The sequence below is a fragment of the Oncorhynchus tshawytscha genome, unplaced genomic scaffold, assembly GCF_018296145.1.
Source record: "Oncorhynchus tshawytscha isolate Ot180627B unplaced genomic scaffold, Otsh_v2.0 Un_scaffold_3215_pilon_pilon, whole genome shotgun sequence".
NCBI classification, from domain to species: Eukaryota; Metazoa; Chordata; class Actinopteri; order Salmoniformes; family Salmonidae; genus Oncorhynchus; species Oncorhynchus tshawytscha.
In genome coordinates, this window is record NW_024609515.1 from 105,095 (window position 1) to 128,090 (window position 22,996).

The following is a 22,996-nucleotide window of genomic DNA, read 5'->3' on the forward strand; positions in this document are numbered from 1 at the left end:
TAATTACTATAATAACTACAACCTAAAACTTCTTACCTGGGAATATTGAAGACTCATGTTAAAAGGAACCACCTTTTAACAAGATAAAATGTACTAAGTAAAAACATTCAAAGAATGGTCATCAACACATTCTTGAATAAATCATTTTTGGAAAACATGTAATGGAAGAACAACTTCACCATATGTTCTGAGCAAGGAACTTAAACGTTAGCTTTCTTACATGGCACATGTTGCACTTTTACTTTCTTCTCCAACACTTTGTTTTTGCATTATTTAAACCAAATTGAACATGTTTCATTATTTATTTGAGGCTAAATTGATTTTATTGATGTATTATAATAAGTTAAAATAAGTGTTCATTCAGTATTGTTGTAATTGTCATTATTACAAATATATAAATGTAAATGTAAAAAATAAAAATAAAATCGGCCGATTAATCGGTGTCATGACGTTGGCCTGGGGGTTTATGAGAGTCATAAATACCTCTTCCCCCCTTTTTTCTCTCTCTACCCTACTGAGGTTACATTTGCACAACCCTTGGTTAACATAGAGATTCTGGAAACATCAGTAGGTGGGGGGAAATGAACTATATTCTGGTAATCCGAACAATTGAACATATGCGGTGGTACTTAATGAATATGATGTCGGTTCGGTTGTTATCTGAGACATTCTCATCAATGATAAGATGACAAACTCTACAGTGGAAAGTCTACACATCAGAGTTATCAGATTCACATGGAATTGTTGTTCAATTTAAATGTTTGAATATGAAATTATTCGTGATGGGATGAAATGTGATTTTAGCTTCTAAAATGTGAGATTTGGGTTTTCATAAGATATGGCTCTGCTCAATGTGAAGGGACATGGGCTATAAAACTTTTCAAACACGCCCTCCTCTCCCTTCCTATATAGCCCTTGACGACAATGTAACCTCCTGTTCCGAGGACGACGGTCCTATGTCAGAATGGTTCAGATAACTACAGAACGAAGCCAACATCAGCGTGAGCTTTGGTTGCGAATGGTATGAACTTTTTAATTTTTTACAAATTTTACCTTTATTTTACTAGGCAAGTCAGTTAAGAACATATTCTTATTTTCAATGACGGCCTAGGAACAGTGGGTTAACTGCCTGTTCAGGGGCAGAACGACAGATTTGTACCTTGTCAGCTCGGGGATTCGAACTTGCAACCTTTCGGTTACTAGTCCAATGCTCTAACCACTAGGCTACCCTGCCGCCCCAACTTTGAACTCTTATTCACTACAGAAGTGATACCTCATAGCCGTTGAGTTAGCAACAGCAGATGCAAACGAGAGTTAGGAAGGAACAGACAGAGTATCCCGTCTATCACCCAACGACGTTACTACAACGTGTCCAATTGACAACCAGAGGCATTCTTCAAAGGACTCGGTTGGGCAACACGGCCTTCCAATTTAACACTAACCTACCGAAGCGCAGCTCAGAGTAAATATTTATTGCATTTTCCTTTTCCAAATGGGCGGTAATTTAGAATGCATAAGATACTGTATTTACGATAGCACAGCTTCGCCCTTTGTTCCTCAGTCTTCCAGCTCTTTCACTCAAACCCAGCCCCTTTTCTTTTGTGTAACAAGCTGTCATATCTGTTCCGCCCGCTAGGGACGTTTTCCTTTATGACGTAATTTGTAATAAAGTTATGATTTAATTATATGTATGTGTAATTGTGTGTGATTAGTTAGGTATTTAGTAAATAAATAATTCAAACCAATTTTGTATTGCCGATTCAACTTGTGAGCCAGGGTTCGTGCAGATATCTGAAAGTTGTAAATTCTTGGTTGAGACTGAATTAAGATGACGATAAATATTGACTGCTATTGATGTAAAAAATGACTAGGTCTTTCAGAGTTTATTCGGAAGATAACAGCTCTATAAATATTATTTTGTGGTGCCCTGACTCTCTAGTTAATTACATTTACATGATTAGCTCAATCAGGTAATATTAATTACGGAGAAGTTATTTTATAGAATAGCATGTCATATCACTTAATCCGGCATAGCCAAAGACTCGACATCGGCTTTTTTTGGTCCTCCGAATAATCGGCATCGGTGTTGAAAAATCATAAATCGGTCAACCTCTAGTAAATACAATCCATATTTATGTATATTTATTTTCCCTTTTGTACTTTAACCATTTGTACATCATTACAACATTTGAAATGTCTTTATTTTTTGGGAACTTCTGTGAGTGTATTGTTTACAGTTAATAAACAAAAGTGAAATAAACAATAAAAATGATCGACTTCACTTGCTTTGGAAATGTAAACATATGTTTTCCATGCCAATAAAGCCCTTGAATTGAATCAGGTTTAGAACTGAATCAGGTTAGAGAGTGAATCAGGTTTAGAACTGAATCAGGTTAGAGAGTGAATCAGGTTTAGAATTGAATCATGTTTAGAACTGAATCAGGTTAGAGAGTGACTCAGGTTTAGAACTGAATCAGGTTAGAGAGTGACTCAGGTTTAGAATTGAATCAGGTTAGAGAGTAAATCAGGTTTAGAACTGAATCAGGTTAGAGAGTAAATCAGGTTTAGAACTGAATCAGGTTAGAGAGTGACTCAGGTTTAGAATTGAATCAGGTTAGAGAGTAAATCAGGTTTAGAACTGAAACAGGTTAGAGTGAATCAGGTTTAGAATTGAATCAGGTTTAGAACTGAATCAGGTTAGAGAGTGAATCAGGTTAGAGAGTGAATCAGGTTAGAGAGTGAATCAGGTTTAGAACTGAATCAGTTTAGAGAGTGTGTACTGACCGGTCTACATGGAAGCGTTTGAGCAGGAGCAGTATGGAGTGTTGCTGTGCTCCGCTGGCCAGTCTGAGGACATGAGACTGCATGGTGATCAGATCATTCTGTGTCAGAGACTTCCTCAAGTAGTGCATCTTCCTCGCGTCCGTCCTGCACCAATCACAACACAGCTTATTACATAGTGTGACCAATCAGAACAGACAATAAGTGGTATTCCAGCAACTTTGCAGAGATGAGAAAGTGACAGAGAGCATGCTGGTACATAAACACTAAAGAGGTAGAGGAGATCACTGTGGTTTTCCTGTCAAGCCAGCTACTTGAATGAGCAGGAGTGCAGGTCTCTCTGTAGCTAAAGAGGTAGAGATGTGTTTTCCTACTTGAATGAGCAGGAGTGCAGGTCTCTCTGTAGCTCTCCCTGCCAGCGGGCCCTCCCCACCCTCTCCAGGATACAGTATGAGTGGTCAGTCAGCTTCAAGTCCGGGTCTCCTCCGTCACCTATTAACACCCTGAACCTTAACCTCTGGGAGGCCACCATTACCAGCTTCCTCCCCCACCTGGAGGAGGAGAGGTCATCATGGGTTAAGGGTTGTTTTAGGACCATTCTTAGTATCTACCTGACTAGTTGATGACAAGTTGTGGATTGATTCTACCTGGAGGAGGAGAGGTCATTATGGGTTAGGGGTTGTTTTAGGACCATTCTTAATATCTACCTGACTGGTTGATGACAAGTTGTGGATTGATTCTACCTGGAGGAGAGGTGATCAGTTGGGTCTATGACTTTCTGTAGTCGGGCCAGCTAACGTAATGTTAACAGCCGGTCCCATATCCCTCCCTATCCCTCCCCCTCGGCCCTAAACCCTGATGTAACATGCCGACCACACAGCTCACGTCGCAAAATACATTTAAACACGTCATTCAATTATTGCACCGCGCTGCTCACGCACCAGCCAGCGTCTGCGTGGCCAAGCGCTAAAATAGAAGTCATTTCTATTTCTGACGCTGAAACCTAAACCAACGTGCGCCACCGTTCACAACACCAACGTTCACAACACCACCATGCACCACCGGTTACAACACCACCGTGCACCACCGGTTACAACACCACCGTGCACCACCGGTTACAACACCACCGTGCACCACCGGTTACAACACCAACGTGCACCACCGGTTACAACACCACCGTTTACAACACCACCGTTCACAACACCAACGTGCACCACCGGTTACAACACCACCGGTTACAACACCAACGTGCACCACCGGTTACAACACCACCATTTACAACACCACCGGTTACAACACCACCATTTACAACACCACCATTTACAACACGGTTACAACACCAATGTGCACCACCGGTTACAACACCACCATTTACAACACCACCGGTTACAACACCACCATTTACAACACCACCATTTACAACACCAACGTGCACCACCATTTACAACATACATTTCAACACCACGTCATTCGTTTATTGCACCACCGTTTACAACACCAACGTGCACCACCGGTTACAACACCACCATTTACAACACCACCGGTTACAACACCACCATTTACAACACCAACGTGCACCACCATTTACAACACCACCATTTACAACACCACCATTTACAACACCACCATTTACAACACCAACGTGCACCAGTTTATTGCTTCCACCTTACAGATCTACAAACATTGAAGTGGGCGGTATACCGTTTATATAGCATACGGGGGCATTTCGAAACACCGATGGTGTGATTTTCAATATCGCCTTGCGTGCTCCGGCTTATAACGAAGTACAACTATAAGTGTCAAATTAGATCCAGCTCAGGGATCCAGCTCAGGGATCCAGCTATGCGTTTGCTAACTTGTTAAGATCAAACTTCATGATTATAGCTTAGACATAACAGCCTGAGTAACAGCCAAGGAGAGGTGGAGGAATTGGGACCAGCTGGATATGAATGTGTTAGAGATATCTTTTTTATTTAACTAGCCACACATTCACGCAAGCCACACATTCTTATTTTCAATGACGGCCTAGGAACAGTGGGTTAACTGCCTGTTCAGGGGCAGAACGACAGATTGTACCTTGTCAGCTCATGGGTTTGAACTAGCAACCTTCCGGTTACTAGTCCAACGCTCTAACCACTAGCCTACCCTGCCGCCCCATCTTGAATTCACACACACACACTTTCTCCCACCTTTTGAAGGCGTCCTCTAACGTTACACATGGCGTCAGGTTGGTGGTGCGGATGATTGGGGTGACGTTTCTCCTCTCCTTGAAGAAGACACACGAGCCCTGGATTCCACTCTTATCCTCCAATAAGATCTGGACAGGGTAGGAGTCCACTCTGTCCCAATGGGATGCTTCCTGAATCCCTGTGTCTGGATCTATGTCTGCAAATCTGAAGAACAGACATACGGCATGGAGAGGGATAGTGGCGTTGGCAACTTGCACACAGCTAATTGAACATTTGGCACTAGATATTTAGCCATCAAGGTTAGTTAACTAGTTAGTAGTGTCAGCTTTGGTGACACTACTAACTGAATGATTTTACTAGCTAGTTAGATATTTTGTTTCAAATTCATAGGCTATCAAACAATGCCATAACGCTACAAATGTACGACATCGGGAAAATGTATAGCAGGACTGATGTTGGGAACTGGGAAATCCAAGTTCAAAACAAAATGTTCGTAGTTGGAGCTAGTTTTTTCTCTCCAATTTCTAATTTGTTTTGAACGTACTTAAGTAGCTAGACAAGTGACGGCTCGATCACGCCGACAGTGTCAATGCATTTTGGTCGACCAGAAGAAGTACATTCATTCCAATGTAACGCTGCGTGTGCCTTGCAACATTGCGTTGCAGAGCGTTCGGTGTGGTACGTACGTTGGATTTATCTCAAGTCTGCGTCAAACTGTACGCGTAGACGGCTTGACAGAAATGGAAGCATTAGGTCAATGTTGAACTTTTGTTGCACACATATCCAGATGATGCTCCGTCCCATTTTTTTTTCGTAATGACACTGTACGTGTGATCGACGCGTAAAGACAACTCCAACCTACCGGTCGACGAGCACGACGTCCGCTCTCTCTTGCGGCAGCTCGTAGAAGTCGACTTCGTGGTTCGAGACCAAGGATTTCCAAATGAACTCTTTAGTACACGGGTCTAGATTCCGTGGGAAAGGAGGGTTCCTCTTTTCCAACCGAATCCACAGAGAGAGGATAGTAACCCCGTCCAGTCCCTCCAACGCCACTTCGTCCATTACTATGTCTAGCGGATCCATGTCTAGCAAACTAACGTTAGCTCACTAGCTCCGCTGCAAATTCGTAACTCAAAAGTTTAAAAAATGACCAACTACTACTGTACGTCTCGATATGCATTCAAAGCATCTGCATTGTACCCTGTTTAAGTAAAAACCGCTCAATTAAACGTGAAATCAAGCACATTTCACGCAGAAACGTATATGTTTTCTTTGGAAGCTGACGTTCCAACTGTGTTCCTATCGTGACGTTGCACGTGTAAACTTTGACCTCGTGTTGTACGTCATTCCGCGTCACTCGGACCGTCGAGTTTCCTGGAGGACATTTCCCAATGTTCCACAAGATGGCGTCCTACTCACATTTACCTGTAAACATCAAAACGGAAACTGTATAGTCATCGTCACAACACAATTCATTGAGGGCAATAAACTGAAATCAACAAACGTTATTGCATCCAACTCCTGATATTAAAAGGGCTGAGCCAGGGTCGTTACATTATGTTGCGGAATAGCTCGGGACTGTCCTTAAAGTGAAGGGAACAAATTTGAGGATTGCCTGCATACATTACAGGATTTTAAGTCCTGGACATAAAAGCATGTTCAATAGGAACTGTCCCTAGGAATAGGGCCCTAGATTGGTACCTTTTGCGGACTATTTTTTATTTAACCTTTATTTAACTAGGCAAATCAGTTCAGAACAAATTCTTATTTTCAATGACGGCCTAGGAAGAGTGGGTTAACTGCCTGTTCGGGGGCAGAACGACAGATTTGTACCTCGTCAGCTCGGGGATATGAACTCCAACGCTCTAACCACTAGGCTACCCTGCCTCCCTACTATGTATAGATTGGTAGTAGGGATGCACCGATATTACATTTTTGGCCGATCCTGTTATCCAATATTTTCCTTGCCAAAAACCCGATACTGATATAAAAAAAATGTTAGCGGCCTTTTCAGCATTCTAGTAGTTAAATGGTTTACACACAGCAAAAAGTTATTTTTTGGGGCATTTAATTAAGCATGTCCCCATTACCAGTAAAACATTATCAAAACCTATTTCTTTCACTTACTTGCTGTGCCGTTTCCTGTCTGCATCGAAGTACCTAGCATCTAGCATGGTGGCGACACAGTAAAGAGGCTCAGAGAGAATGCCTGTTAAAGAAGTAGTGGTCCTTGTACCTAGCATCTAGCATGGTGGCAACACAGTAAAGAGGCTCAGAGAATGCCTGTTAAAGAAGTAGCGGGTCTTGTACCTAGCATGGTGGCAACACAGTAAAGAGGCTCAGAGAGAATGCCTGTTAAAGAAGTAGTGGTCCTTGTACCTAGCATCTAGTATGGTGGCAACACAGTAAAGAGGCTGAGAGAGAATGCCTGTTAAAGAAGTAGCGGGTCTTGTACCTAGCATCTAGCATGGTGGCAACACAGTAAAGAGGCTCAGAGAGAATGCCTGTTAAAGAAGTAGCGGGTCTTGTACCTAGCATCTAGCATGGTGGCAACACAGTAAAGAGGCTCAGAGAGAATGCCTGTTAAAGAAGTAGCGGGTCTTGTACCTAGCATCGAGCATGGTGGCAACACAGTAAAGAGGCTCAGAGAGAATGCCTGTTAAAGAAGTAGTGGTCCTTGTACCTAGCATCGAGCATGGTGGCAACACAGTAAAGAGGCTCAGAGAGAATGCCTGTTAAAGAAGTAGCGGGTCTTGTACCTAGCATCGAGCATGGTGGCGACACAGTAAAGAGGCTCAGAGAGAATGCCTGTTAAAGAAGTAGCGGGTCTTGTACCTAGCATCTAGCATGGTGGCAACACAGTAAAGAGGCTCAGAGAGAATGCCACCGAATCGCTTGTTCACAGCCTCAAGTACTTTTCCAAGTTAACCCCACGCTCTGTGTCGGCAGTTTTGTTGAGCAGGAGCTTCAATGCCATAACGGAGGGTATCACGTCTACTGCAGACACAGGTGATGAGCTTATTTCTCCAGTCAGTAGTTTGAATGGAGCTAGGAGGGTGTTCATGTTTACAAGTTCTCAAATGCCATTGAAATGGCGGCAGCGGTATGAGACCCAGCACATTGTTGAGCAATACGTCTTTCCTCAGTAGGAAATCCTCGTCGACCCCGCTGTGCTGTCAGACTCTGCATGCTCATGGGGCTGACATCGCTGGTCCAAATGTCAGTCGTGAAGCTAATAGCAGTGAAGCTAATAGCAGTGAAGCTAATAGCAGTGAAGCTAATAGCAGTGAAGCTAATAGCAGTGAAGCTAATAGCAGTGAAGCTAATAGCAGTGAAGCTAATAGCAGTGAAGCTAATAGCAGTGAAGCTAATAGCAGTGAAGCTAATAGCAGTGAAGCCCGTAGCAAGTAGCTCATGGATGTGCGTTTCAACAACACTGTGTAACTCCGGTAGGGCAACATCTGAAAAAAAACAGTGCCAACTTAGTAGTGTGTACTGGGGCTCGAGGTGCTCGACCAGTCGGCTGAGAGCCAACATCATCCACGACAGAGAACAGTTGATTGTCAAGGGCAATGAATTCTATTATCTTGGCGTTAATGGATTTAGTCTTTTGAGTTGTCTCGCTGAAATGTTCTTACTCTTTCAAATGACTGCTGGACTTGTTGACTGCTCCATCCACAGCGAGGTTAGGAATGCTGTGTTGTACGTGTAGCGTTATAATTTGTGGCGTCATTACATCATCTACCTACGTTATATTGGTATGCACATCAGCGTTAAACTAGACATCGGGCCGATGCCCATGTTGCCATTTTTAGCCAATCCCGGCCGATTCCGATATGCTTACCGATATATCTTCCCTAATTGATACCTTTAGCAGACTCCATGTATAGATTGTGCTTCTCTAATTGATACCTTTAGCAGACTCCATGTATAGATTGTGCTTCTCTAATTGATACCTTTAGCAGACTCCATGTATAGATTGTGCTTCTCTAATTGATACCTTTAGCAGACTCCATGTATAGATTGTGCTTCTCTAATTGATACCTTTAGCAGGCTCCATGTATAGATATATCTTCCCTAATTGATACCTTTAGCAGACTCCATGTATAGATTGGTAGAAGTGACTCGCCAGAAGCAGTGTGTTTAGGTTTTCTAGAGCGTCAATAGATCCTTTTCACATAAATCCTGACGGCCCTCGTCGACGACATAGCGACGGCCCTCGTTGACGGCATAGCGACGGCCCTCGTCGACGGCATAGCGACGGCCCTCGTCGACGACAGAATGATGCTCTACGACTCCATCAACAAGGACAGGGGTCATGTTTTATTCAATGTATTTATTGACGAAGTACCTTTTTAAAAAGAACTGTACACGTGAATCCAGCAATCTGTGTCGTCTGTAGTTTCTAAACCTCAAGAGACTGGCTGGCTGGCAGCGGGTTGACGACTAAAAACATAGGAAATATGACAATGTACATATTTACATAGTGAAGAGCTCGTCTAGACCGACACAGCGTAATGGTTGGTTGAAAATAATAAACAAAAATGACAGTGATTTAAAAAACAACAGCACCTAGAGGCTAAAGCATGTAATGACAGGTTATGACAATCAGTGATTTGAGTTAGGATGGGATTAAAAAGGCACACACCCAGGATACCCCCCTCGCCAATACTTCCAATAACACAGCATTAAATACCATTCAGAAGGGGCAATGTAGTTTACAACTAAAATCAGGTATAATCCAACGTATAATCGTAAAATATATTTTTTATAAAATGAGAACATGCTTGCCGATTTATTGGACAGATAAGCAACATTTTCTCATCTAAAACGTTATAATTCAGAGGGGAAGATAGTGGGACCACCATCTTGAATTTCGAGTGGGTCTCCATCTTGAATTTAGAGTGGGTCATCATCTTGAATTTAGAGTGGGTCACCATCTTGGATTTAGAGTGGGTCACCATCTTGAATTTAGAGTGGGTCACCATCTTGAATTTAGAGTGGGTCACCATCTTGGATTTATAGTGGGTCACCATCTTGAATTTAGAGTGGGTCACCATCTTGAATTTAGAGTGGGTCACCATCTTGATTTATAGTGGGTCACCATCTTGGATTTATAGTGGGTCACCATCTTGGATTTATAGTGGGTCACCATCTTGGATTTATAGTGGGTCACCATCTTGGATTTATAATGGGTCACCATCTTGGATTTTTTTGGGATGAAATATTCCTATTGTGTATTTACCCTCTTCGACCAGATCTGAGTACAAGTCAAAATCAGGCACTGTTTCTCCAGAAGTTGATTTTAAACCCAATACATTTAACTCCACATTATAGACCGGACGATTGAGGGAAATTGGGATAACTAAGTTAATTTCGGCCAAACAGACAGACACACAATAAAACAAGATGTTTGACAACGGGACTAACTGTACGGACAGAGACAGATGTACAGACAGTGTCCAGACACAGACAGGTTACGAATGTTCTTTGGCTTTACATAGATCCACGCACCGTAGATCAGTTCATTGTAGAAATACAACGTAGTACATAGAACACACACACAGTCCAGGAACCTTGGAGTAAAAAAAAAAAAAAACAGATCCTAAGACAGTTTCCTCTCCGGAGAGTGACACCTTATTCCCTATATCGCGCACTACTGACCACAGCCCTATGAAACCTGGTGAAAAGTAGTGCACTATATAGGGAATAGGGTGTCACTTGAGACACAGGACAGGGTTAGGGGTAAACTGATCCCAGATCTGTGCTCTGCTATGGAGCAGCTTCGATCTGAAACAGAAACAGGCCCTGGGTGTCTGAGGGGAGAAGTTGGGGAGAGCTGCAGTACATTAATGATCGACAGACAGTTTTCAAATTCCAAACCGATCCCTAGCCCCCACTCCAAATCTAGGGTGTAGGGGGTTAGGATTCAACCTAGAGTGTAGGGGGTAGGGTTCAACCTAGAGTGTAGGGGGTTAGGGTTCAACCTAGAGTGTAAGGGGTTAGGGTTCAACCTAGAGTGTAGGGGTTAGGGTTCAACCTAGAGTGTAGGGGTTAGGGTTCAACCTAGAGTGTAGGGGTTAGGGTTCAACCTAGAGTGTAGGGGGTAGGTTCAACCTAGAGTGTAGGGGGGTTCAACCTAGAGTAGGGGTTCAACCTAGGGTTAGGGGTTCAACCTAGAGTGTAGGGGTAGAGTGGTTCAACCTAGAGTGTAGGGGTTTCAACCTAGAGTGTAGGGGGGGTTCAACCTAGAGTGTAGGGGTTCAACCTAGAGTGTAGGGTTTCAACCTAGAGTGTAGGGGTTTCAACCTAGAGTGTAGGGGTTTCAACCTAGAGTGTAGGGGGTTTCAACCTAGAGTGTAGGGGTTTCAACCTAGAGTGTAGGGGTTTCAACCTAGAGTGTAGGGGTTTCAACCTAGAGTGTAGGGGTAGAGTGTAGGGGTTTCAACCTAGAGTGTAGGGGTTTCAACCTAGAGTGTAGGGGTTTCAACCTAGAGTGTAGGGGTTTCAACCTAGAGTGTAGGGGGTTTCAACCTAGAGTGTAGGGGTTTCAACCTAGAGTGTAGGGGTTTCAACCTAGAGTGTAGGGGTTTCAACCTAGAGTGTAGGGGTTTCAACCTAGAGTGTAGGGGGTTTCAACCTAGAGTGTAGGGGTTTCAACCTAGAGTGTAGGGGTTTCAACCTAGAGTGTAGGGGTTTCAACCTAGAGTGTAGGGGTTTCAACCTAGAGTGTAGGGGGGTTTCAACCTAGAGTGTAGGGGGTTCAACCTAGAGTGTAGGGGTAGAGTGTAGGGGTTTCAACCTAGAGTGTAGGGGTTCAACCTAGAGTGTAGGGGGGGGTTCAACCTAGAGTGTAGGGGTTTCAACCTAGAGTGTAGGGGTTCAACCTAGAGTGTAGGGGGTTTCAACCTAGAGTGTAGGGGGTTCAACCTAGAGTGTAGGGGTTCAACCTAGAGTGTAGGGGTTCAACCTAGAGTGTAGGGGGTTCAACCTAGAGTGTAGGGGTTCAACCTAGAGTGTAGGGGGTTCAACCTAGAGTGTAGGGGTTCAACCTAGAGTGTAGGGGGTTTCAACCTAGAGTGTAGGGGTTTCAACCTAGAGTGTAGGGGTTTCAACCTAGAGTGTAGGGGGGGTAGGGGGGTTCAACCTAGAGTGTAGGGGGGGTAGGGGTTCAACCTAGAGGGGTTCAACCTAGAGTGTAGGGGGTTCAACCTAGAGTGTAGGGGTTCAACCTAGAGTGTAGGGGGGGTTCAACCTAGAGTGTAGGGGGGTGTAGGGGGTTCAACCTAGAGTGTAGGGGGGGGGTTCAACCTAGAGTGTAGGGGTCAACCTAGTGTAGGGGTTCAACCTAGAGTGTAGGGGTTCAACCTAGAGTGTAGGGGGTTTAGAGTGTAGGGGGTTCAACCTAGAGTGTAGGGGGTTCAACCTAGAGTGTAGGGGGTTCAACCTAGAGTGTAGGGGTTTCAACCTAGAGTGTAGGGGGGGTTCAACCTAGAGTGTAGGGGGGGTTCAACCTAGAGTGTAGGGGTTAGGGGGTTCAACCTAGAGTGTAGGGGTTTCAACCTAGAGTGTAGGGGTTTCAACCTAGGTGTAGGGGTTCAACCTAGAGTGTAGGGGGGGTTCAACCTAGAGTGTAGGGGTTAGAGTGTAGGGGGTTCAACCTAGAGTGTAGGGGGTTAGGGGTTCAACCTAGAGTGTAGGGGTAGGGTTCAACCTAGAGTGTAGGGGGTTTCAAGGGGGTAGGGGTTAGGGGTTTCAACCTAGAGTGTAGGGGTTTCAACCTAGAGGGGTTAGGGGTTCAACCTAGAGTGTAGGGGTTCAACCTAGAGTGTAGGGGGTTTCAACCTAGAGTAGGGGGTGTAGGGGTTAGGGGTTCAACCTAGAGTGTAGGGGGGGTTCAACCTAGAGTGTAGGGGTTAGGGTTCAACCTAGAGTGAGTGTAGGGGTTCAACCTAGAGTGTAGGGGTTAGGGTTCAACCTAGAGTGTAGGGGGGTTAGGGTTCAACCTAGAGTGTAGGGGTTAGGGTTCAACCTAGAGTGTAGGGGTTAGGGTTCAACCTAGAGTGTAGGGGTTAGGGTTCAACCTAGAGTGTAGGGGTTAGGGTTCAACCTAGAGTGTAGGGGTTAGGGTTCAACCTAGAGTGTAGGGGTTAGGGTTCAACCTAGAGTGTAGGGGTTAGGGTTCAACTTAGAGTGTAGGAGTTAGGGTTCAACCTAGGGTGTAGGGGGTTAGGGTTCAACCTAGGGTGTAGGGGATTAGGGCTGGACATAAGTAAGAAGGTATGTCCCAAAGGGCACACTATACCCTATATAGTGCACTACTTCTGACCAGAACTCTATGAACCCTGTTCAAACGTATTACACTACATAGGGTTCCCTTTGGGACAAACAGCCAGAGGCAGTTGAACAGGACAATAGACATGAAGCGTCTCCTGGAGAAGATGTCTGGACTGCCTGGAGAACAAGATGACAGCCCTCACAGGACTCATCCATCTAGCTTTAAAATATATACCTTTCCATATAAAAACACAAGGAGTCCCAAACCACACCCTAACGCCCCCCCCACGTAGTGCACCAGCTGGGGAAATAGGGTGTAATTTGGGACAAGCCCAAGCTTTGATGGTTTAGAAACACACTGGCAGCATTCCAAAAGGCACCCTATTTCACAGAGTGGACTCCTACCCTATAGGCTCTGGTTAAAAGTAGTGGACTAGAAAGGGAATAGGATGCCATTAGCCAAAGGGCTCTGGTTAAAAGTAGTGCACTAGAAAGGGAATAGGATGCCATTAGCCAAAGGGCTCTGGTTAAAAGTAGTGCACTAGAAAGGGAATAGGGTGCCATTAGCCAAAGGGCTCTGGTTAAAAGTAGTGCACTAGAAAGGGAATAGGGTGCCATTAGCCAAAGGGCTCTGGTTAAAAGTAGTGCACTAGAAAGGGAATAGGGTGCCATTAGCCAAAGGGCTCTGGTTAAATGTAGTGCACTAGAAAGGGAATAGGGTGCCATTAGCCAAAGGGCTCTGGTTAAAAGTAGTGCACTAGAAAGGGAATAGGGTGCCATTAGCCAAAGGGCTCTGGTTAAAAGTAGTGCACTAGAAAGGGAATAGGATGCCATTAGCCAAAGGGCTCTGGTTAAAAGTAGTGCACTAGAAAGGGAATAGGGTGCCATTAGCCAAAGGGCTCTGGTTAAAAGTAGTGCACTAGAAAGGGAATAGGGTGCCATTAGCCAAAGGGCTCTGGTTAAAAGTAGTGCACTAGAAAGGGAATAGGATGCCATTTGGGACTCTTACCCCAGCCTGTACATGTGTTAAAACCTACTAGTACCTGTACATTACCCACCCAGAAACAATAGTAATAACGTCTACAGGTAAACAGACTACTTCTCCTTTGATGTCCGTAGGCGTAGCGTTGTATCAAAAAATATACAGCTGCAGTAAACCGGTTTTTATACAACCGTGTTTGTTTGAACAGAATGCTTTGACATCACTAGGTGACATCACAGGATGGAGCGTGAAGGTTCTTTATGATGTCATAATGATTGATGTCATAATGAGGTCTACGTGTTGAGGAGATGAAGGCTTTCCCGCTCCACGGTGAAAATCCTCACCTCATCGTTTCATCCTCACCTCATCGTGCCTATCCCCTATAGTGACCAGGGACCGTAGGGCTTTTATTTTGGAACACCAAAAGCTTGTAAAAAAAAAAAACACAGTCTCTCAGCTCCAAATGATTTTACATTTCGGTATTCCATAAGTATTCCCAGGCATAATATATAGATATGTGATCGTATACAAATGTAAGCAAGGTTTGACATTATGATGTTTTAGTCAAATTCTCTCTTTGTTTGGGCTTGTTGCAGTCAATTTGCATTCCACAAATGATATGTAATTATATTCAGGTCCCCTGACCAGCCACTCAAGAAAAGAAAAAAATCCGCCTGTGGCTGAATCTAGATGATGATCACTGGGGTCTAGGGTGCTATTTGGGCCGCATGAATCCCCTCTGCCCCCTCAGTGACGCCCCCTAGGGACTGAAGGGAGTGAGATTCCAGAATGGAACTCAGCCGTCATCCTGTTCCGAGCACCATGACGTCTCCATAGCAACTTAGCAGCAGCTGGTTCTGGAAGGAGAACAACAACTCCTCCCCCAGAGCAGGAAGACTGTTTAGAATGGCTTTTCACCCTGTTCATCCCTCCATCCTTCTGTCTCATCCTCCTTTCCAAACGCCTGTTCCTCTACGCTGGAACCAGGAGGCAGTGACATTCTGGACCATTCCATCCTTCTGTCTCATCCTCCTTTCCAAACGCCTGTTCCTCTACGCTGGAACCAGGAGGCAGTGACATTCTGGACCATTCCATCCTTCTGTCTCATCCTCCTTTCCAAACGCCTGTTCCTCTACGCTGGAACCAGGAGGCAGTGACATTCTGGACCATTCCATCCTTCTGTCTCATCCTCCTTTCCAAACGCCTGTTCCTCTACGCTGGAACCAGGAGGCAGTGACATTCTGGACCATTCCATCCTTCTGTCTCGTCCTCCTTTCCAAACGCCTGTTCCTCTACGCTGGAACCAGGAGGCAGTGACATTCTGGACCATTCCATCCTTCTGTCTCGTCTCATCCTCCTTTCCAAACGCCTGTTCCTCTACGCTGGAACCAGGAGGCAGTGACATTCTGGACCATTCCATCCTTCTGTCTCATCCTCCTTTCCAAACGCCTGTTCCTCTACGCTGGAACCAGGAGGCAGTGACATTCTGGACCATTCCATCCTTCTGTCTCGTCCTCCTTTCCAAACGCCTGTTCCTCTACGCTGGAACCAGGAGGCAGTGACATTCTGGACCATTCCATCCTTCTGTCTCGTCCTCCTTTCCAAACGCCTGTTCCTCTACGCTGGAACCAGGAGGCAGTGACATTCTGGACCATTCCATCCTTCTGTCTCATCCTCCTTTCCAAACGCCTGTTCCTCTACGCTGGAACCAGGAGGCAGTGACATTCTGGACCATTCCATCCTTCTGTCTCATCCTCCTTTCCAAACGCCTGTTCCTCTACGCTGGAACCAGGAGGCAGTGACATTCTGGACCATTCCATCCTTCTGTCTCATCCTCCTTTCCAAACGCCTGTTCCTCTACGCTGGAACCAGGAGGCAGTGACATTCTGGACCATTCCATCCTTCTGTCTCATCCTCCTTTCCAAACGCCTGTTCCTCTACGCTGGAACCAGGAGGCAGTGACATTCTGGACCATTCCATCCTTCTGTCTCGTCCTCCTTTCCAAACGCCTGTTCCTCTACGCTGGAACCAGGAGGCAGTGACATTCTGGACCATTCCAGTCTTCTGTCTCATCCTCCTTTCCCCCCTCCTGGAACAGGCAGTGACATTCCCCCTCCCGTCTCCTCCTCTTCCAAAAGCACTCTCTCCACCTCCTCTTCACCCCCCTCCTTAACCCCCGCTCCTCCTCTTCCAAAAGCACTCTCTCCACCTCCTCTTCATCACCCCCACCCCCTCCTTAACCCCCGATTCCAAAAGCACTCTCTCCACTCTCCACCTCCTCTTAATCCGATTCGGTTCAGTCTTTTCTCTGCGTCATTGTTCTTCTTCCACCTCCTACTTCCTCCCGGCTCCATTTCCTGTTTTAGTCCACCTTCTCTACCTTACCGATGATCTTCTCCTCGTAGATGGGCAGGACGGCGTCGTCCTCTTTGACTTCTTCAAACACCACGCCACAGTCAAACTCATCACTCACCTTCTTAAAGTAGAACCTAGAAGACACACACACAATGAGTCAACACACACACACAATGAATCAACACACACACACACACACAATGAATCAACACACACACACACACAATGAATCAACACAGACACAGTGAATCAACACACAAGTAGTGCCCTACGTAGGGGAACAGGACGCCATTTGGGACACCACCATGGTCTCCAGAGCTTAATCTCCACAGCGACGACCTCTCACCTGTAGAAGCCCTTCTTGGTGAGTAGCTCCTTGAACTGTCCCAGGGTCACCACGCGACCTTTGGCCGTGGTGCGGTAGGGGATTGGCTCGCCACAGAAGTAGTACGCCACAGTTACGTTCTCACACTGTGACCCCTGCTTCTTACTGCTTAGGGACTTCTGTCTGGAGGAGAGGAGACAGACAGCACTGCTTAAAGACTTCTGTCTGGAGGAGAGGAGACAGACAGCACTGCTTAAAGACTTCTGTCTGGAGGAGAGGAGACAGACAGCACTGCTTAAAGACTTCTGTCTGGAGGAGAGGAGACAGACAGCACTGCTTAAAGACTTCTGTCTGGAGGAGAGGAGACAGACAGCACTGCTTAAAGACTTCTGTCTGGAGGAGAGGAGACAGACAGCACTGCTTAAAGACTTCTGTCTGGAGGAGAGGAGACAGACAGCACTGCTTAAAGACTTCTGTCTGGAGGAGAGGAGACAGACAGCACTGCTTAAAGACTTCTGTCTGGAGGAGAGATGAGACAGACAGCACTGCTTAAAGACTTCTGTCTGGAGGAGAGATGAGACAGACAGCACTGCTTAAAGACTTATGTCTGGAGGAGAGATGAGACAGACAGTACTGCTTAAAGACTTCTGTCTGGAGGAGAGGAGACATGAGACAGACAGTACTGCTTAAAGACTTCTGTCTGGAGGAGAGGAGACAGACAGCACTGCTTAAAGACTTCTGTCTGGAGGAGAGGAGACAGACAGCACTGCTTAAAGACTTCTGTCTGGAGGAGAGGAGACATGAGACAGACAGTACTGCTTAAAGACTTCTGTCTGGAGGAGAGGAGACAGACAGCACTGCTTAAAGACTTCTGTCTGGAGGAGAGGAGACAGACAACACTGCTTAAAGACTTCTGTCTGGAGGAGAGATGAGACAGACAGCACTGCTTAAAGACTTCTGTCTGGAGGAGAGATGAGACAGACAGCACTGCTTAAAGACTTCTGTCTGGAGGAGAGGAGACATGAGACAGACAGTACTGCTTAAAGACTTCTGTCTGGAGGAGAGGAGACAGACAGCACTGCTTAAAGACTTCTGTCTGGAGGAGAGGAGACATGAGACAGACAGTACTGCTTAAAGACTTCTGTCTGGAGGAGAGGAGACAGACAGCACTGCTTAAAGACTTCTGTCTGGAGGAGAGGAGACAGACAGCACTGCTTAAAGACTTCTGTCTGGAGGAGAGGAGACATGAGACAGACAGTACTGCTTAAAGACTTCTGTCTGGAGGAGAGGAGACAGACAGCACTGCTTAAAGACTTCTGTCTGGAGGAGAGGAGACAGACAGCACTGCTTAAAGACTTCTGTCTGGAGGAGAGGAGACATGAGACAGACAGTACTGCTTAAAGACTTCTGTCTGGAGGAGAGGAGACAGACAGCACTGCTTAAAGACTTCTGTCTGGAGGAGAGGAGACAGACAGCACTGCTTAAAGACTTCTGTCTGGAGGAGAGGAGACAGACAGCACTGCTTAAAGACTTCTGTCTGGAGGAGAGGAGACATGAGACAGACAGTACTGCTTAAACTCCCTGGGAGGAGACAGACAGCACTCCTAAAGACTTCTGTCTGGAGGAGAGGACATGAGACAGACAGTACTGCTTAAAGACTTCTGTCTGGAGGAGAGGAGACAGACAGCACTGCTTAAAGACTTCTGTCTGGAGGAGAGGAGAGATGGACACATGAGACAGACAGCACTGCTTAAAGACTTCTGTCTGGAGGAGAGGAGACATGAGACAGACAGCACTGCTTAAAGACTTAAAGGCCTCCTGCTAGAACCCCCTGATCCTAATCAACACTAACCCCTCGTTCCAATCTCAACCCCTCCTCCTCTTACCTCTGTTTAGCCTGCAGCAGGGCGGTTCTCCTCCTCTCCTCCTCCAGTCTCCTCCGGGCCTCCTCTAGCTGAGTGAGGGGGTTGGGTGCGGGATTGGGGGGCATGGTGGGGTCCTGGATGAAAGGGTGAGAGGGCTGCACGTTGTTCCGCAACTGGGCGCTCACCCAGGGGTGCACTGCCCCAGGACGCTCCACAGAGCTGGGTCTCAACGGCTCCACACTCCCCTGGGTCTTCCTGGAGCCTGTGGTACTCCTAGAGGGGAGAGAGAGAGAAGGAAACCGAGTTGGGGGGGAGAGAAAGAGAGGGGGGGATAGGAGAGAGAAAGAGGAGGGGATGGGAGAGAGAAAGAGGGAGAGTGAAGGGGAGCAAGAGAGAAAGAGAAGGTTAGTTAACATTGGAGTAAGTGAGGGACAGAGAGTGCATCCTACTGTATGTATGTATGTATGTATGTATGTATGTATGTATGTATGTATGTATGTGTGTATGTGTGTGTTACCCGTGTGTGTTCTTTTTGTGTCGTAGTGCCTCCCCCTCCATCATCCACTGCAGTATCTTGTGGTTTCTCTCCAGGTCCTCCAGCGGTACCTGGGCCTCCTGGACACGCCCCTCATCACCTTTACCTGTCGGCTCCACCCCCTTCTTAGAGCCACGCTTCGATAGGGTGCTGCCCTTACTACTGGGGTGCAGGGAACACACACAGGTCAGTATGGTGAGACACGGGGCAGTATGGTGAGACACGGGGCAGTATGGTGAGACACGGGGCAGTATGGTGAGACACGGGGCAGTATGGTGAGACACGGGGCAGTATGGTGAGACACGGGGCAGTATGGTGAGACACGGGGCAGTATGGTGAGACAGATGGGCTCAAGTAAGACTAGCTAGTGGACAGAGTTCTACAGTAGTAAGACTAGCTAGTGGACAGAGTTCTACATTAGTAAGACTAGCTAGTTGACAGTGTTCTACATGATTAAGACTAGCTAGTGGACAGGGTTCTGCATGATTAAGACTAGCTAGTGGACAGGGTTCTGCATGATTAAGACTAGCTAGTGGACAGGGTTCTGCATGATTAAGACTAGCTAGTTGACAGGGTTCTACATTAGTAAGACTAGCTAGTTGACAGGGTTCTACATTAGTAAGACTAGCTAGTTGACAGAGTTCTACATTAGTAAGACTAGCTAGTTGACAGAGTTCTACATTAGTAAGACTAGCTAGTTGACAGGGTTCTACATTAGTAAGACTAGCTAGTTGACAGAGTTCTACATTAGTAAGACTAGCTAGTTGACAGGGTTCTACATTAGTAAGACTAGCTAGTTGACAGAGTTCTACATTAGTAAGACTAGCTAGTTGACAGGGTTCTACATTAGTAAGACTAGCTAGTTGACAGAGTTCTACATTAGTAAGACTAGCTAGTTGACAGAGTTCTACATTAGTAAGACTAGCTAGTTGACAGGGTTCTACATTAGTAAGACTAGCTAGTTGACAGGGTTCTACATTAGTAAGACTAGCTAGTTGACAGGGTTCTACATTAGTAAGACTAGCTAGTTGACAGAGTTCTACATTAGTAAGACTAGCTAGTTGACAGGGTTCTACATTAGTAAGACTAGCTAGTTGACAGAGTTCTACATTAGTAAGACTAGCTAGTTGACAGTGTTCTACATGATTAAGACTAGCTAGTGGACAGGGTTCTGCATGATTAAGACTAGCTAGTTGACAGGGTTCTACATTAGTAAGACTAGCTAGTTGACAGGGTTCTACATTAGTAAGACTAGCTAGTTGACAGAGTTCTACATTAGTAAGACTAGCTAGTGGACAGAGTTCTACATTAGTAAGACTAGCTAGTGGACAGTGTTCTACATTAGTAAGACTAGCTAGTGGACAGTGTTCTACATTAGTAAGACTAGCTAGTGGACAGGGTTCTACATTAGTAAGACTAGCTAGTGGACAGTGTTCTACATTAGTAAGACTAGCTAGTGGACAGAGTTCTACATTAGTAAGACTAGCTAGTGGACAGTGTTCTACATTAGTAAGACTAGCTAGTGGACAGGGTTCTACATTAGTAAGACTAGCTAGTGGACAGAGTTCTACATTAGTAAGACTAGCTAGTGGACAGGGTTCTACATTAGTAAGACTAGCTAGTTGACAGAGTTCTACATTAGTAAGACTAGCTAGTGGACAGAGTTCTACATTAGTAAGACTAGCTAGTGGACAGAGTTCTACATTAGTAAGACTAGCTAGTTGACAGGGTTCTACATTAGTAAGACTAGCTAGTGGACAGAGTTCTACATTAGTAAGACTAGCTAGTTGACAGGGTTCTACATTAGTAAGACTAGCTAGTGGACAGAGTTCTACATTAGTGAGGCTGAACTGTTCTAGTCATGAAAATCGTGACTTGAGTCCGAGTTTAGTTCGAGTCCTAGCCTCAAGTACGACAACACTGATAACCCATAACCCCCCCAGGTACTAACCTATAGCCCATTGCGTCCAGGGTCCCAGCCCCATCTGCGTAGTTGCGTCCCTTCCCGGTAGAGTAGTGGTGGGCCTCCCCGTTCCACAGGCCACTCCCCTGGGTCCTGGAGCCTCCTCCCCCTCCCCCTCCACCCAGCACCACCTCATCCATCTGGGGCTCTTTGGGCTTGGTGCCCCCTGGGGGGTAGTGGTAGCCATGCTTGTGGTGGTACACACCTGAGGGAACAGAGACATATAGGTTAAATAACTAGAACTCTACCTCTTAACCCAACAAAATGCTGGTAGCCTTGCTTGTAGCCATGCTTGTAGCCATGCTTGTAGCCATGCTTGTAGCCATGTGGTGGAACAACCTTTATGGACACATTCAAAAAGAGATTGGTTTAGCGGTGGTCTTTGGTACATTTCACCTCTGTACCTCTGGGCCTGTACTTATAAAGCCTCTCAGGGTAAGAGTGCTGATCTGGGATCAGATTGACCTTTAAAATCATAAAGAATATGATTCTATGGAATATGACTCCTACTCTGATGGTCTGTTGGTTGAATACACTCCATCACATTAATTATACAACGTCAACACTGTACGTACGTAGACTACTGAGCTTGTCTGATGCTTTAAACACGGAGATTTAAAAAAATAATGAAGACGCCAAAAATGACTAAAGAGGGAGCTAGAAATCATCATAGCCTAACCAGAATGGGAAAATCCATTTCACCCCTACACTCTAACCACTAGGCTACCCTGCCGCCTCTACACTCTAACCACTAGGCTACCCTGCCGCCTCTACACTCTAACCACTAGGCTACCCTGCCGCCTCTACACTCTAACCACTAGGCTACCCTGCCGCCCTACACTCTAACCACTAGGCTACACTGCCGCCCCTACACTCTAACCACTAGGCTACCCTGCCGGCCTCAATGTAAACAAATTATATTTAAATGAAAAGAATAGAAATCTAAAAACTAACTTCTATTGCCATGACGATTATGTAAAAACAGCCCAACATAAACCAACTAATAAAAAACATGGCACCCTGCAGGTGTAAAATATCCTAATAAAAAACATGGCACCCTGCAGGTGGAAAATATCCTGATAAAAAACATGGCACCCTGCAGGTGGAAAATATCCTGATAAAAAACATGGCACCCTGCAGGTGGAAAATATCCTGATAAAAAACATGGCACCCTGCAGGTGGAAAATATCCTGATAAAATAAATCTATAAATCACATTGGCTAGGCATGGGATGAATCTATAAATCACATTGGCTAGGCATGGGATGTCTGTGAGGAACTGGAAACACCATATCAACTATAAACTTCGTCCAGCCCGATCATACTAACAACCTTACCACACTGTATAAAATATTCTGCCACCTCAGAGTGTCCCACGCCAGCGAGCTAAGAAGTAATCAGGTAGGTCTTTTTTAAGACGTTTCCACTGGATCAGAGCATTACACCCCCCCCCAACATGCTGAGTGGTTATCGAAAAGGGAGAGAGCTGGTAACATTTTACGAATACGCTACATTGAGGGACTACAGTCATTCTCAATGAAGTGAAGAACAAACGACTCTGAGAAGCTCCACAGTGACGCACGCTGCTTTAAGCCAATCAGAAATACGATACCCAAATGGGCACATTTATATGCCTGCAGGCCATGTAGCCTATAGGACTACTTCTATGTGTAATCAGGCCATGTAGCCTATAGGACTACTTCTATGTGTAATCAGGCCAGGTAG

The 22,996-nt window shown here is 45.6% G+C and overlaps 2 protein-coding genes and 1 long non-coding RNA gene across 27 annotated transcripts in view; all 3 read right to left on the reverse strand.

Moving 5' to 3' along the window:
- The window catches only part of LOC112238770 (general transcription factor 3C polypeptide 1), a 103,885-nt gene extending 97,596 nt beyond the window's left edge, over window positions 1-6,289 (reverse strand). The window contains 4 exon segments of the mRNA XM_042315650.1: window positions 2,785-2,928; window positions 3,156-3,332; window positions 4,971-5,174; window positions 5,833-6,289. Of these exon segments, the coding sequence (XP_042171584.1) occupies window positions 2,785-2,928; window positions 3,156-3,332; window positions 4,971-5,174; window positions 5,833-6,053 (746 nt within the window). The 5' untranslated portion in view covers window positions 6,054-6,289.
- Window positions 6,290-9,291: 3,002 nt separating this feature from the next.
- Window positions 9,292-13,741, reverse strand: LOC112238777. Of its 23 annotated transcripts, none has more exons than XR_006082272.1 (7): window positions 13,107-13,741; window positions 12,632-12,684; window positions 12,397-12,554; window positions 12,023-12,065; window positions 11,420-11,738; window positions 11,259-11,385; window positions 9,292-11,062 (listed from the first exon to the last, which is right to left on the reverse strand). It is a non-coding gene; the product is annotated as an uncharacterized LOC112238777 (long non-coding RNA). The 23 variants fall into 23 exon arrangements; XR_006082274.1 differs by having other exon boundaries at window positions 12,023-12,086; XR_006082267.1 differs by lacking the exon at window positions 12,023-12,065 and adding an exon at window positions 11,858-11,900 and having other exon boundaries at window positions 11,420-11,717; window positions 12,376-12,554.
- Window positions 13,742-16,404: 2,663 nt separating this feature from the next.
- Window positions 16,405-22,996, reverse strand: part of LOC121845001 (axin-1-like) — a 29,341-nt gene continuing 22,749 nt past the window's right edge. The window contains exons 10-15 of one of the 3 annotated variants that reach the window (XR_006082266.1): window positions 21,261-21,477; window positions 19,292-19,471; window positions 18,796-19,047; window positions 16,931-17,092; window positions 16,505-16,718; window positions 16,405-16,438 (exon numbers count right to left, since the gene is read on the reverse strand). Coding sequence is in view for 2 of the 3 variants with exons in the window: in XM_042315656.1 (XP_042171590.1) it covers window positions 16,592-16,718; window positions 16,931-17,092; window positions 18,796-19,047; window positions 19,292-19,471; window positions 21,261-21,477 (938 nt within the window). In the remaining variant the exon portion in view is untranslated. Of the gene's footprint in view, window positions 16,439-16,502; window positions 16,719-16,930; window positions 17,093-18,795; window positions 19,048-19,291; window positions 19,472-21,260; window positions 21,478-22,996 lie in introns of those variants that run through there. The other 2 variants (XM_042315657.1, XM_042315656.1) reach the window with 2 other exon arrangements.